The sequence below is a fragment of the Podarcis melisellensis genome (genome assembly GCF_964234715.1).
Source record: "Podarcis melisellensis genome assembly, chromosome: 1".
Taxonomy (NCBI): domain Eukaryota; kingdom Metazoa; phylum Chordata; class Lepidosauria; order Squamata; family Lacertidae; genus Podarcis; species Podarcis melisellensis.
The window spans coordinates 71,685,663-71,701,493 of NC_138528.1; the positions used below are offsets into that span (position 1 = coordinate 71,685,663).

General features: G+C 38.7%; 1 protein-coding gene across 3 annotated transcripts in view; it reads right to left on the reverse strand.

Moving 5' to 3' along the window:
- Positions 1-519: 519 nt before the first annotated feature.
- HPS5 (HPS5 biogenesis of lysosomal organelles complex 2 subunit 2) overlaps positions 520-15,831 on the reverse strand; it is a 29,535-nt gene continuing 14,223 nt past the window's right edge. For all 3 annotated transcript variants that reach the window (XM_081903547.1, XM_081903548.1, XM_081903546.1), the window contains exons 13-23: positions 14,231-14,354; positions 11,392-11,544; positions 10,777-10,848; positions 8,922-9,568; positions 8,035-8,155; positions 7,100-7,255; positions 6,469-6,588; positions 5,461-5,574; positions 4,510-4,616; positions 3,437-3,722; positions 520-2,869 (exon numbers count right to left, since the gene is read on the reverse strand). In XM_081903547.1, coding sequence (XP_081759673.1) covers positions 2,809-2,869; positions 3,437-3,722; positions 4,510-4,616; positions 5,461-5,574; positions 6,469-6,588; positions 7,100-7,255; positions 8,035-8,155; positions 8,922-9,568; positions 10,777-10,848; positions 11,392-11,544; positions 14,231-14,354 — 1,961 coding nt within the window. In that variant the 3' untranslated portion in view covers positions 520-2,808. The remainder of the gene's footprint in view (positions 2,870-3,436; positions 3,723-4,509; positions 4,617-5,460; positions 5,575-6,468; positions 6,589-7,099; positions 7,256-8,034; positions 8,156-8,921; positions 9,569-10,776; positions 10,849-11,391; positions 11,545-14,230; positions 14,355-15,831) is intronic.

Below are 15,831 nucleotides of genomic sequence, written 5' to 3' on the forward strand. Positions count from 1 at the left end.
TATTATGCTTAAACAATGGAGGATCAATAGCTAGCCTAGGGCTATTTTATAAAGTTACATTATTAGAATGGCACAAATGTTGGCCCTTTGGTAATTTTCTACATGTCACACTGAAAGAAGGGTTTTCAAAACAACTGTGGTTCAAGATTTCAAGAGCTGATGCTTTGCTATGTTCTTAGGTGCAAGCACTTCTGTAGTAAAAGCAGTAAGAAGGAAAGTCTGGCAGCAAACGTGGCTCTCTACTCTTTTGTGGAAATGAGACCCTAAAATGCAATGATTTCAGTTTCATAAATCCCTAGATTTAAATTCAAACCTAGCATAGAGAAAGCTGACCATTCGCTCCTACTCAACAGGATGACCTGTCACATGCAAGCAAAAAAAAAATTCAACATAGTACTCATGAGAATTATAAAATGAACTGCTTGTATGTCCTTTATTTTCCAGCATGTAAACTATTCTTTTATGGCCAATCGACTTTTTACATCCCCAATGTTACTGAAAAATGAACAACATGTTGAGTAAGATATATTAATTTTTATTAAAATCTGGATTAACAAAAACATGAACAAGGCACAAACAAAGCTGTTTGGTTACAAGCAATGTTTTAAAGCTGTTGTTTAAACATGAACAGTGACTACAAAATAAAGTATGCTTGCAAGTAAATCATTTTTAAAAATACAAATTGTTAAGCCGTAACAAAATGCAAAACAATGTTTCATAAACTTTTAGTTGTTCCACATCACATTCTCTTCAAAAAAATCTGTGTGAAAAGTACCATTTCATGATTTTGTGCTTCTTTTTAATAAAAAATATCGCAAAACCAATAAGTGAAATCCAACCAGGTTATATTCAGAATAGACCTGTCAAAATCAATGGACTTAAGTCTACTCTGAGCACAATTAACACACTGGCTATTCCCCCCACCCCCAACGTGAGGTAGTAAACATTAATTTAAAAATAAGGCCCAGATTCAAAGAGCTGGAGGGTGAACTCTACACACATCTGGGCTTCTGGAAGTAGCCTCCACAGGACTAATGAAACCTGCCAGAAAACTCAGGGGAACAGCACAGGTCTAAGAAGATACTGTGGAGAATCAAACTTTTGCACATGGCCAACAAGATTCTTTGAACTGTGTCCTAAAAATATATATAAGGCCCTCAAGCATGTAAGTTAAGAAATAAGAACTCAGTAGTATTAAATTACATGTAAGTCCTTACAAGCTGTACAGTAAACCTGAGTATACAAGATGATGCAATTGTGACATTTCGGTTTTCAGCTGAAGGACTATAATAATATTACACAATTCTGTAACCTTTCTCTTGCCCTGATTACCAAGCTTCAATAAATCACTAGTAATGTATGAAAACTGCATAGTTCTAACATATTTAATACCAGAAAAATGGACAACATTCAATGAAGTCATACTCGGTGTCTCCCTTGAGTATGACTAATGTTAGATATAACCCAAATGTCTAATAGGCACAATTTACATGGACTTTGAGTCAAACCACCTCAGTGCATTAGAAAAAAAGGCACTATTTTATGTGCATGGTGTGGGAAAGTTGCCGATTCCACCATCACCACCCCCAACAAATACTGCAGTGCTTTCCATTCCCCAAAAGGCTACTCTAGAGGATCCCCCCAACTTTCAGCAGATCTTTTTTCAAAAGATGTGGGGAGCTACTGCCAGATGGAGAAGCCTTTGCACCAGGAGAAATAACTGCAAACTGCTTTGGATCCAAGCCTTCTCAAAAATGAAGCATCCAATATTAAATAATCTTAACATACAAATGGAAACCAAATTACGTGCATATATCTTGATCAAATATCCAATGGTAGTATTAACAGAAATGTGGAGCACATTTTCTTATACATCATTTCTGAAACACTCAAGCATTACAAAAAACAACAACCCAACACCTAGATTTAGAAGGAAAGGTATATTATTATACCGATTTGATGAACAGGATCCTGTGTGCACATACTTGGGCATAAGCTGTACTGAACAGTGGGAACTGTTTCCAAGCATGCATGCACAGGATGCATTGTGCAAGGATGTAAACAAAAAAAAGTGCAAAATATTTTCTTTAGGATGTGTGCAATGAGAGAGCACTATGCCAAGGTGTACAGGATTATATAAACTTTTAAAACGCCAAAATATTATCTTAAACACCATTTTTAATATATGCAAGTTCTGCCAGTGTTTACATTTAACTACTGGAATCTCAGTTCTGTTGATTATCACTTCAAATTCGGAATAAAACTTGTAAAATTCCACAGTGCTAGAGTTATAAATATTTGGAGATTATATACTTGTTTTAACACCCTTTTATTTCAGCCAATGAATCAAGAGTAATATTAAAAGTGTTTTAACTCAACTCAATTATTATACACTTAGTCCCTGCAATTACATTCATTTATATGCAGCTTTCTGAAAATGGCAATCTGCTAGAAATGTGATGGAAGTTATTCATTTGAAATTTATATGCTGAATGTGAAGCACTGCTTCCTACATAAAGAATCCAATTTTCACATCTAAACTTAATGCTAGTAGCTCAAAGGGGTTACCATGCACAAGCATTCTTGCTGAGCAAGCAGCAGCATTACAATTGTCCGTTAGAAGTATTGGGTAAACATGCATTCAAATACTGACTGACGGAAATCCAGTGGAAAAAGGAGTTTCGTTATCACTTTTTCTGCCAATCTGACTAAATGCATCTTCACTTTGACAGGAAAACATTGCTGGAAAAATGGCACAGCACAAGAGGAACATGCTTCTTACTACTATCATTTTCCGTCACTTGTTTGCTATGCTTGTTGAGACCACAAAAATCGGTCACATCTTTCCAACATGGACTGAATCAGGGCTCTGCAACAAAAGTGAACACATAGGAGAAAAGAGATATTATAAAGAAATTGGGAACTAACTTTACACAGCAAATTTCATCAAGTTCATTAACTCATAAATGTGACTTTGCACTTGTCTGCACTGCAGGTTGCTACTACCGCAACTTCTGGTTGTTTAAAGAAGTTGAACCTGCCACATCAGTCAAAAGATTTATGCATTGCAGGGGCCTGCACTAGATGACCCTTGTGGTCCCTTTCCAATTCTACAATTCTATTATTCTGTCTGTTCATTTCATACTGTTCATTTCATTTATACAGAAGTGGGCCATCCCATGCCAGTAAAGGCTATTCTATGAATTTTGTGAAAGATTTTCTAACCATCCTTGCTTCTAGTTTCAGTAAAATATAGCTTGTACCACATTTGGATGCAATACTTTAGTTTGCCATTAGCTGAAGTATGAAGCTTCCAATCTTGGCATATGGAGTGTGTGCAAGCCTGAAGGCTTATAGCTACTTGCACATGCAACATTTAATCATGACACAGTACCTTTTGACACAACCAATTTCAGACCATTATCAGAAGACTTACCTTTGTCTTTTTTCAGCAATTCTTAGTATCTCACAGACCTTGGCAAATCTTTCAGATAATTCAACCATCAGGCCACATTCCTGCAACAGCTGCAAAGCCCGATCGGGACCAATTACTCTGGCCAACAGCAGAGCCACATTTTCAACTGTTATACTATTTGGCCAATTCGGATCACCATTACTAACAGCACCGCCATTTTGCATAGCTGGATGAGGAACACTACTGCAATGACTCTTCACAAGGCAAAGAAGGAATTTCCATTCTTCCATTGTTTCTGGAATTGCCCCTAAATGCAAAAGGAAATCATTTAGAGATCCAAACCAGATTGCTTTGTAGGACTCAATGGTGTGAGTTAAATTAAGCAGGCCAGCCCAGGCCAATTTAGGTCCCTAGATGATGTTGGCCTGCAACTCCCATAATCCTTGACCAATGGGCCTGGGGATGATGGAAATTGTAACCCCACAATACTAGATGACCCATGGTTGGGGTGAGGTGGGGAGATTCATGGACAGAATAATAGAGTAGATAGCAGGTGACACTGAGAGCATATACGCAAGGGACAGGAAGAAGGATGGAAGTTTCCAACAATGGACACTTAACTGCATTTGCTGCAGGATAGAATGGGACATTAAATTGTCACGGCAACACTATCTCCATTATACTGGAACACAAAACACAAATTCAAGAGAGAGTCTGATTAAATTTAAATGAGCAAAAATAATAAATAAAAGGTTTTTCAAAATTCACAAGCTGCCAATGTAGAAGAGAGCAAAACAATGTAGCAGAAATGTTGCATTTTATTGTGTGCACAATACTGGTGTTCTACAGTACTTCTAGGTGTAATTGCACTGAAAAAAAGGATGCATGGTAACGATGTGGTTTATTTTTTCTTTTTCTTTTCCTGCCAGAAATGCATTTGGGGTGATTACTTCCATAGCTTGCGTTTGTTCTTGTTGTTAAATTGTTTTATACTGACATTGATTAAAAAATTGATAAATAAAAAGATGTCAAAACTAGTTAGTACGAGTAGAGAATGTGGAATTCACTCAAGAATCAAATTAAGTTTTACAAACCATGTTCTCTATCCAACAGGTTCATATCATCCAAACAAACAATATGGGTAAGGGCTTCAGGTCTTCTATCCAGCTCCAAACAGAGAGAAAGATATCCAGGCCAGAAGCTGTAATAATATTACGGAGGTTTAGAGCGCAGCATAATATGCAGTATTATATTGTCATTTTTGATGCCCCAACAGCATACGTATAAATCCATATTCCATGCCTATCTTCAGGAGAATAATGACCCAATACACACCTCTCAGTATCTATTAATAGCAACAGCACCAATTTCCCCCTTAACACAGAACACATATACCTCCAAGTTAACCAATATCTTAAATAAAAAAAGTTATGAAATCAAATCCAGCTGGGAGGCCCTCTTCAATTAAAATAAATAAATCTAGTTAGTTGGTTTCTGGGAGCATAACAAATCTTGACTTAGCAAGACAGCGGAGCTCACATCCAAATTCACTTCTGCCTGGTCCTTTTTGCTGCCGCATCAAGCCAAGTCAACATTTGGCTTAGTGTGTCATCTGATCTGAACAGGGGTTTGTGGTTAATCTCTCTCTTTACTAACCATGAGCTGCAACCAAGAGCCCTGGGGTCAAATGAAATGAAGGGAACCTAAATTCACAGCCGAGAACCCAAATCCAACAGATTTACATTAACATTTTCAGAATTCTGTACTTCTGGGGTAAAATTTATTCATTCCACAAAGTTGTCAGCTACTTAACCTCTAGCTGGGGTTTATAAAGAATTTTGACAAAGGCAAAATACTGCTGCAAATTGTATATTCATTTGTATATTCTCTTACATGACTGAGTAAGGGCATAACACATACCCTGGATAACTAAAGCTGAACAGACTAGACTATTACGTTGTGCAGTGAAACCAAGGGAGAGAAACATGCCCTCTTAGGTAACAAAGTTTCAAAGACATTAATTTTATCAAGGACTTCTACATTACCCATAGCTTTTGCAAATGTCAGACATCTTCTCTTTCATTACAGTGTCAGCTGGGAGTTTAAGCAATAGTAAGATAAGTTGGTTATAGCCCCAAGTAAATAAATGTGAACGTGGCCTGAAAGTATTAAAAAAAAAAAAAGTTAGGGAAATTACATAAGACTTTTTAAAAAATGATAGATAACGCAAGTTTGTTTCAATTTGAATCAAAACACTGCCAATATTAAGGGGAGATTCATGCATGCTGCTTTAAATTAGGGAGGGGAACATGAGGTTGGACTACTCCCAACAAATTCCCCACTTTTAAATATACAGTCGTACCTTGGAAGTTGAACAGAATCCATTCCGGAAGTCCGTTTGACTTCCAAAATGTTCGGAAACCAAAACGCGGCTTCTGATTGGCTGCAGGAGCTTCCTGCAGCCAATCAGAAGCCGCGGAAGCCCCGTCAGACGTTCAGCTTCCAAAAGAACATTTGAAAACCGGAACACTTGCTTTCGGCTTTCGATCGTTCAGGAGCCAATTTGTTTGGGAGCCAAGGCTTTCGAGATCCAAGGTATGACTGTACCTTTTAAGTAGAGATCTTTACCAATCTTCATTTGTACTGGAATTACGTTTTTTAGCTGTGCGCTTATCACCCTGGGCTTCTCTGGAAGGACAGAACTTAAATTTAATAAACAACTAATAACATAATCCTTGATCACTGGCCATGCTGTCTGGGACTAATACGAGTTGGAGTCCAACAACATATAGAGGGCCAAGGGTTTCCCATCCCTTCCATGTCCTAAGCAAAGATGTATCTTTTAATAGAATTCCCCACCCCCACACAGAGCAAGGTTATCCAAATCAATTATATATCATGCATTCTGTCTTAGTTCTCTCTCCTGAAGCTAAAAGACTGCTGGGTGATCTTGTGACTGTCCTTGTGACTGTCAAAAGACAATGCCTTTAGGAATGTGAATACAATTATGAAGTGTGGACAAACAGCAAGCTTGAGTCAAACGCTATTCATACCGTGGATTTCCTTGGGCATCCATTGTACTTGCTGTATGTGGGGCATCTTGAGAAACTGCCAAAGATAACCAATCTAATCGTAATGACTCAGGATGAAGAAGAGATCCCAGGAAGGACAGCCTAGAAAGAGATTGTACACTGCTAATTATATGTGTATTCTGGCAATAAAAAGGATTTACAACATATAAGCAACTAGGACTAGTTTCACAACATGGCATACTTGAATGTCATTTAAGTAGTGCTGCCTTTTAAAAAGAAATTATCATCCAATTACAAGGAGCCAAAATAAATGTTTAATGCCTTATTGTATACAACCATACTGTATTAAAAAGTTCTCAAATAACCATGTCATAAATTTGATGTATGCAGGTTTTTTTTTGCTAAGTTACTACCCACTCAAGATATTATTTCCCTTCTCAGAGACCTAATGTCATTAAGAAGCAACAAATCTTTTAAAATCATAGAATTGTGGAATTGGAAGGGACCACAACGGTCATCTAGTCCAACCTCCCATTAAAAATCCTCTAATGAGGATTTTTACCGCTACCCTTTCACCGCTACCCTAATTATTACTTCCATGCATCCCATTCCTTAACTTTTGTTCCACAGAGTAAGAGAGTACAATATATACCGTTCATCTTCAGCCCTTGATTTGATTAGACTGTCTAAATATGCCAGGAAATGCTGAGGATTGCTTTTACAAATTTGCTTGATATCTGAAGGCAAAATCGAGGGACAAAACTTGATCAGGGGCCTTAGCGAAGTTTCTCCAAATTTTTCATAAAGCCTATACAAGAACAGGAGAGGACACAAAAGTCACACTTATTTAAGAAAACAATTCTCAGAATTATTATTTACTAGCATGGTATCGATCCACACATTTAAACATAGCTAACACTGCAAATGCAGGGTGAGTCTTTTAAAAGATGCCCCATGGAACATGTGTACTCTGTATCCATGGGGCCTCTTTTAAAGGACTCACCCTGTATAACTGCAAGGTTTATCACAATACTAGTGAGGCTTGCCTGAAACTAGATTGTGGAAACAAGGGTCAGTCTTAACATTAGGCCAAATGTGGGAAACCTTTGGACCTCTGGCTGTTGCTGAACTACAACTCCCACTATTCCTGGCTGCTGACCACGATTACTGGAATTGATGGGAGTTGTAGTTCAACAACATGGGGGGGGGGAGGTTCCTCACACTTGCACTGAGCAAAGTGAGCAGCACCATCAGCTCCAGGGCTGTTCCTCAAAAGGCCTCTGACCCTTCCACTCTGCTGGACTCTAGAGCTATGGATGCTATAAGACATGTTTTTGCCACCATACTGCCTCAGGTGTTGTGAAGGACAGTCACATCATCAGTGATGAATTAAGTCAGCTTCTGTATATATAATGGGAAGGGGTGCCATCTTGCCCTTCACCTCAGGTAATGAAATATTATGGGCCAGCCCGAGAAAATGGAAGTATGAAACTGCCTCCCATTAATAAAAATGCAAGAAGACTGCTCTGAAGAGTGACTACGTACGCAAGCCTAGTATTAAATGAGATGTAGTCAAATGGTGAATACCTTAGGACATGTGCTAGCAACACAGGAGCATCCCAGGGACCCAGATCCACTAGCAATTTCAGTATTCTAAACATATCTCCATTCTCCAGGGCCATAGTGACTGGACTAGTCCGAGTCAGTTCTGAAACCAATAATTTTACATGTAACAACAACCATATTGAAAAGTAACATTAAGAACAGGAAACGTGCTAATTTTCACATAAACATTAAATGGGGGGGGGGAACACTTAAGAGATAAATGGTAACAAGAAAAAAATCAGTCAATGTAATTCAGGAAATATTTTAATTGGATTTTACTTTTATTTTTATGAATGGGAGTTAGATAAAGCTTTCAACTGCATTAATGTTAATTAGGAGTAAACATATAAAAAGCCCACTGTATGATGCCAACAGCTCAACTAGTCCAGCATCCTGCTCTTACAGTGGCCAGGCAGATGCCTGTGGGATTTGAGCACAAGAGCGCTCTCCCCTTCTGTGCTTCCAGCAACTAGTTTTCAGAAGCACTACTGCCTCCAACTGTAATTCCAACTGCGGAGGCAGAGCATAGCCAATTGCCATGGAAAACCGAAGACAGCATGCCCCATATTTCAGCTTGCAAGTATTTTCAACAAATTTCGTTTTGAACAAATTCTATATAAAGCTTCGGCACAATGACAGACACAAGATCCTCCAACAGTTCAATCTTACATAGATCTGCCTGGAATCAGCCCCAATGAGTTCAATACGACTTACTTCAAGTTAAGTGTGTCTAGAACTGCACTGTGAATTCATACAACTTGAGAATCATAGAACTGCAGGGTGGGAAGGGACCCCAAGGGACATCTAGTCCAACCCCCTGCAATGCAGGGATCTCAGCTAAAGCATCCATGACTGATGGCCATGCTTACCTTTTAATCCTTCCACATAGGTCTCCCAAACTCTAGGATGATTGCTATGACAGGTTATAATACATTGCTTCAGCCTTTCCAGATCCAGAAGAAAAAAGTAGTCTTTTATGAAACTACAAGCCAAGGCTTCTGAATCTTCTGGCTCCACATACTGTTCACCATTAATTTGTGAGTATTCATATACATTTAATTCAAAACATAAAGTTGCCAGCTCTACCAGATCTTTCTGAATATTCTCTGGTATGAAACATGGGGAATGAATCTGAAAAGAATGGTTAAAGGTGGTTTCCGACTTCGGATGTTTGCTCAGTATTTTATCAATATGACTGCTACTATTTGGCCTGGTATTTTCTTCCCAGGTGTCTTCTTGTTCTTTATTTACATCATCATTTTCATAGTTTGTTCTCAAGACAGGCAACTGTTCCATATCTGCACATTCATCATGTTGAGGCATTTCCACATTTTCTTTGAAAACTTGCTGGTCTTCCGGCTGCAAAGGCATCTCATTGTCTATCTTAGATGAGCTCTCATCCAAAACGGCAGATGCCTCGAATCTAAATGTTTTTTCCAGAAATGGAATCCAGTTTAGCAAAACTGCTCTCAAGTACTGTGGTTGTAACAAAACTAGTGGATCCTGAAGTCTGGTTCTGCAAAAAGGAAATATGCAAACTTACAATTTGATTTTATACCCACAAGAAAAAGAAAGCAAATTATACTGCCAACATTGTAGTTTTCGTAAAGAATCTCTTATATGCGTTTTTAGGATTGCAACCCACAATTAATACTTTGGGCACAGTTCAGTCCACCTTTCCAACAATACAGCTATATGGAAAATTTGTTCCACATATGTGCAAAAACAACACAGTGAGTCATTCTGGAGAATGGAAGGTTTGTGTGGACTTTCATAGCCCCATCTTAGCCAGCTTTGATGTTCCAGAGTTAATAACCATGGCTCCTAAACTTCCAGATAAATCTTAAATGTAACAGTAAGCTACTTTTCTAAGAACTAGTATTACAGTGTATGGAGAAATATTATCATAGCGTTACCTCGTGCACAGTTTTAAAAACAGTCAACTTTCATCTGCGTAGAACAGGCATGGGGAATCTGTAGCTCACAAGCTAAATTAGGCCCAGCAGGTATGTTAATTTAGGCTGTGAGGCTAACCCCAACCATGCCCACCTGCATCACACCAAACATGACATGTGTAGCAGAGAAAGGCATGGCTGCAAAGGAACAATCAGGAGTATTAAGAGTACACTCTGCAAGCAGGACCTTTCAAACTGGGTACTAAGCTCCCTGGCATGGTGATGGTGATTGTGATGATGATTTAGTAAATTTGTTGGTCGCTTTATCTTGCCCAAGGCAACCCAAAGTGACTTACAACCAGATTGGCTCTACTCTGAAAATTTCAGCTAAAGCTTCCAAGGGGAACAGATCCATCTTCATTTTCAGGCACAGCATGAATCCAAACCACCCCTGCGAGTGTCCTCCTGATACTTCCTTTTGAAGTTAAGCCACCTGACATCATGGCAGCATCAGGTGAATGAGAGCTGAGCAACCATCAGGGATGGGGAAATTAAGGATCAGGAATATACTGGGGTTTGTTTTTTATTTCTTTTTGCTTTTAACTTTTTAATTATTTGCCTGTTTGGTTTTATGGTTTTTGTATTGTTGTATACTACTGTGATATATCTTTACAATACAGCGGTATATAAATCTTTTTTATAAATATAAATTATACAAAATATTCTACTAATGTTTTTAATATTTTTCGATCCTGCCCCTGCTTGATAAAGAGCTCAAGGTTCTCCTCTCTGCATATTGTATCCTCAGAACACTAGATGCCTTACTTACAGGGTCTCCATAGTTTCTGCCCCAAGGTCTTTAAGGGGGTCCTCTTCATGAGGCTGGCTCTGCAGCTCAAGCCTTGAAAGAAAAAGTTAATTTTAATAGCCAGTGGGAGGAATGAAAAACATTTCCCTGTCTTACTCCTAAGTTTGTTTCAGTAAAACTCTATACCACCTAGAAGACAGGTCAGTATAAAAGCACCAAAGCCTTTCCATTTTCTTTTCACTTTGGTGGCTCTGCTCACATATTTTTCAGCGCTACAAATACAGAATTATGTTCTCTTCATCTAAAAATGATGACCATGCATTCCCAGGCGTGTTTCTGGGCATGGGTTTATTACTATATTTCTGTTACCAAACCCTACCCCAAGCACATCTTTCTTCGTAAGCTTGGTATTCCATGTCACAAAGTCAAATGCATAGCTGGATTCCAGTGCCACTTCCAATAGCCAAAGGTTGCTTTTTGGTAGTATTGCGGTATGTTACTAGAAATGGGTGATTCAGAAATACATTTGCATGATGACAAGTTAAAGAGCCAACCGAAAATGCAGTTGTTCTTCCTGCCTCATCACCCTGTTGAAAGGAAAGGGTTGCTGCACAGGCTAAAGGAGCTTTTACTTACTCTTCGTCTTCTTCTCCTTCCTCTTGGGGTTGGGCTAGTCTAGCAGTCATTTCTGGAAGCTGTTCTTCATCTTTAATGTCCTGTCTGATTCTATCAGGACTCCCATGAAGAGTACCAATCTTTTCTGTCGTCTTACGTACAAAGCTAGAAACACTGTAAGTTAAGTGTAAACATTGTGTGAGCACCAAAAAGGAAAAAACCATAGATTAAGGCAGTCGTGTGGCACCTCAGAATTTATCATAGCAAGAGCTTGCACAGATCTTCTTCAGATATATAAAGCAGATCAAGAGGATGGATGATATATGTTGCTGCTCTGTGCGTACAAGGCAAAATTATTTTGGTCAGCATAAGCAGAGATTTTAGAACATTAAACAATGTTGATCTAGGATTGTTAAAGCAAGGTTAAAGAAAATATGGTTAAAAGGACTAGTACCCCAAATCAGCCGATTGCTGGGATTAAGATATGTGTTCAGGGAAACGCTGAACCTAAAAAGTGGAAAATTCAAATACAAATCCTTGCTTCTATGATGATCTACCCACTTAACACTGTTGATGGAATAGCACTCCTATATTGAACATAATACTTGAAAGTACACCATTCATTCCAGTTTTATTTATTTCATGTTTTGGGGCTTTAAAGGTAAAGGGACCCCTGACCATTAGGTCCAGTTGCAGACGACTCTGAGGTTGCGGCGCTCATCTCGCTTTATTGGCCGAGGGAGCCGGCATACAGCTTCTGGGTCATGTGGCCAGCATGACCAAGCTGCTTCTGGCGAACCAGAGCAGCGCACGGAAACACCGTTTACCTTCCCGCTGGAGCGGTACCTATTTATCTACTTGCACTTTGACATGCTTTTGAACTGCTAGGTTGGCAGGAGCAGGGACCCAGCAATGGGAGCTCACCCTGTCGCAGGGATTCGAACCGCCAACCTTCTGATCAGCAAGTCCTAGGCAATGTGGTTTAACCCACAGCGCCACCTCTGTCCCTTTGGGGCCTTAGGCTATGTATAAATGAACAAAGGTAAGTGAAATCAGGGAGCTGGTGTAGCCAAGATTAGATGCATTGTTTCTATAATGTTCATACAATTTTTAGCATGTTAGATTGTAGAATTGTTTCTTTTAAATAGAAGAGAGTAATCAACACTATTACATTTGTTTTCTCCCACGTATGCAAAAATTGCTGGTGGATACAGATATTCAATCATTAGAAAATAGGAATAGCAGTAGACCAACACCTTTATTACGATCACAAAGCAATATCACAAAGCTTTCAAGTGTACAGAATTCTTCATTAGGCTCAGTGTTGACCAATTTTTTGAAAAAAAAGGAAGTGGGAGAGAGGAAACATCTGGGCATGATGAGAAACCCCAAAGTCTACAAAGTATGCAAATGCCATGCTGAACACACTGTGTTAATCTAACTGGAGGATTGTGCTGGGTGCAAATTATGTTTTAGGTTATACCAAGGACTACTAAAACTATATGGTCCTTGGAAAACTGTAAAGCAAGAAGTTAATTTCTATTTCTTTGTTCCATTATCCTTTGTAGCCACTTTAAACCAGAACAACAGTTACGAGCATTGTGGGTACATTATACTGAACTTTTTGAGCTCATAATCTCAAGAAGGTTAGAATTCACATCTCATACTATAGCCCTTTTCAGACACTCTCTTCTCAAACAAGTGGAAGATGGAGAGTGAGGTGGTGTTAGAACAGTATTCACCAACCTGGTGCCCTCCTGTTATTTTAGAGTATAACTCCCATCAAAGTCATGGGGAAGGCTGTCTTACAGCAACCCTCAAAATAATCATTATCAATTCCATTGTGGTGGTTTCCAGCCTCTAAAATGTTAAAATGCAGCATCACTATATGGCCCAAAGGCAAGCAATCTGCTTTCCCCCCTAAAGACCTATTCATTTACTTTGCCATTTTGGTTGATTCTTCATTGCCAATTCAATAGAAAGGCCTAAAAATATCTTTTAAATTTCAGTATTTTATTTGACCGTTCTATGGCCAATTTTTCAATGCAGGAATGAAGAGACATCCACATATCACCTGAAAGTAATGCTTTCTCTGTCTTGTGCTGAAATTAATAATCAGAAGAGTCTTCTGCGGAGGCCTCCAAGCAGGACACAGCCTGATAACTTTAGGACCTCACAGTTAATCAGATATGAAGTTTGAAACAGTAGTAAGTGCTGGGTACCTATAGAGGTGGGATCTTTTAACTATATATTTCTTATATATCTATGAATGGCATCAATCCCATTTCAAATCTCCTCTCCCGATCCTGAATCCATGGTCTGAGAACTCCTTGATTGTGCCCTGCATCTGGTTCCAATCATGAGAGAACTTATTTGACTTTAATGCTAATTGTTTGCTCCTATTGGTTTTAAAACTCACCATTGAGGATATTATTGACCATGGGTCAGTCACTGGATCCTTACTAGATAGCTCTGTATACCCTACAGCTGCCTTTAAGCACTCAAAGCATTCCAAACTGGCACTACTTGGGATGGTATAGTGTTATACTTGTAATGAAGAGCTAGGTTAAGAAGGATAATGAAAAACATTCACAGTTGCAGAAGCATGACCCACATGTTAAAATTAGTGGTAAACAGCTGAAGATTCATGAGCCACCTAGGATAAGGTAAACTTTCCCACCACACTCTTATGTCCTTTAATGATTAAGTAAAGACTTTTAACCCCAGCCCACCTTCAGCTAGCTAGTTTCAAGGAGTCAAAGGCTAGCATGGAAAAATGTGGCATGAGTTACAAGTAATGTTTAATGATTGGACAAAACAAAAAGTATGTAATGGGTGAGGAATTCGCATGTGATTTTACCTGTCCTTGACAGCTTGAAGAGAGACGAGGGGAGATGGGGAACGGAATGACAATGGAATACTGAATGGAAGAAAAGTCTCATTCCGATCAGTGTCGACCATCACAGAAGCATGAGATACAGTGTCTAACAAACAAAATTAAAATTTAAAAGTCATAAAATGGAGTGATTTGACAACATATGCTTAGGACTGATCAGATGCTGTGCTTCACAACAGATTTTTTTTCACCTCCTTCAAGTAGGTATCAATGCCAAAAGCCATTCAGCCATAACTGCCACCTTTTGCCAAATCATATGGGAAATAACAACACAATCTGAACCACCAGGTGATCTAGCAGTTATACTTTTTTAAGAAAGCTCCTCAATTTGTCAGATAACTTTGGGCCTAGTTTCAAAGCATCTGTAGTAAAATGCAGCTTGAAATAAGAGTCCTAAAACACACTGCTAATATGCATTTGAGGTTCGGGCAGCAATTTAGAATCTACAGAACCTGAGGACTTTTCAAATGTGTGTGTGTGTGGTGTGTATATAACACACACACAAACATATCTATATCTATATCTAATCTATACCTATATCTATATCAGTGTCTCCTGGAATCAATTATGCAACACTTAATTTAGAGATTAGAGAATAGCCTCAATATCACTGATATTTTAGAGTGAGCAACAGATCATTTCCACAATGTATTAAGCAAAGTGACAAGCGGCAAATGGAGCTTACAGTGTAAAACCTCCAAAGGGAAGAGCAAGGGGTTTACAGAATAAAGAGCATAGGGAACACACAAGAAAAGCAACCTTGCTGCTATTACCGCTGTTTCAAGAAACCTGAATGTCTAAATTCCTTCTTCATCTTAATTTATGGAATTAGAAGCATTCTTGCAAATAAACCCTCAAACATGCAGCTTGTTCAAGGCCAAAGCTAAGATTTAAAAGGGACTATATTTTGCCCAAGAGAAAATTACAGCAGTTTAAAAATCTTAATTTTGTATATGAGTGAGAACAAAGGAATCCCTTCAAAGAACAGAAGGGACTATTCATTACAAATGCTATCAGGAAACAGCACCAAGCAAAGCATACATGTATAATCCAAAACATGCAAAATCTACAGCTTGACGTTACCAGCAAATTTGGTAAACCCCCATATTCCGGTCATCTATATTCAAACTACTGTTGTTCTAGGGGAATATTCATTGAAAGAATGGAGTATTTATCACCAGGACATTTCTCCCTTAAAACACCGCATACAATAAACAAAGCTCTCTTGCCAACCATTGATAATGTGGTAATGACTCAAAACATTACTTTTCATGTACAAGACTAAACTATCCTCCTGAGGTCCAATGAACCTCCTTCCATTTTACAGAAGGAATACAATTTCAGCCATAAAAGTGAAACAGCTCCAAGTTTTGAATCCCCACCATTACACACAGAATTGCTTAGTTCCTATAAAACACTGAATCACCTTGTCAGCCAAAAGCTGGTGTCACTCTGAGATACGGAACTCAGGTGCTTACAGAGTTTCACAATAGCTTGACTGTAGCAGAAGAGGCTAACAGGTTTCTGAACACAAAATCTTAAAGGAGAGCCATGAAAGCAGCAGA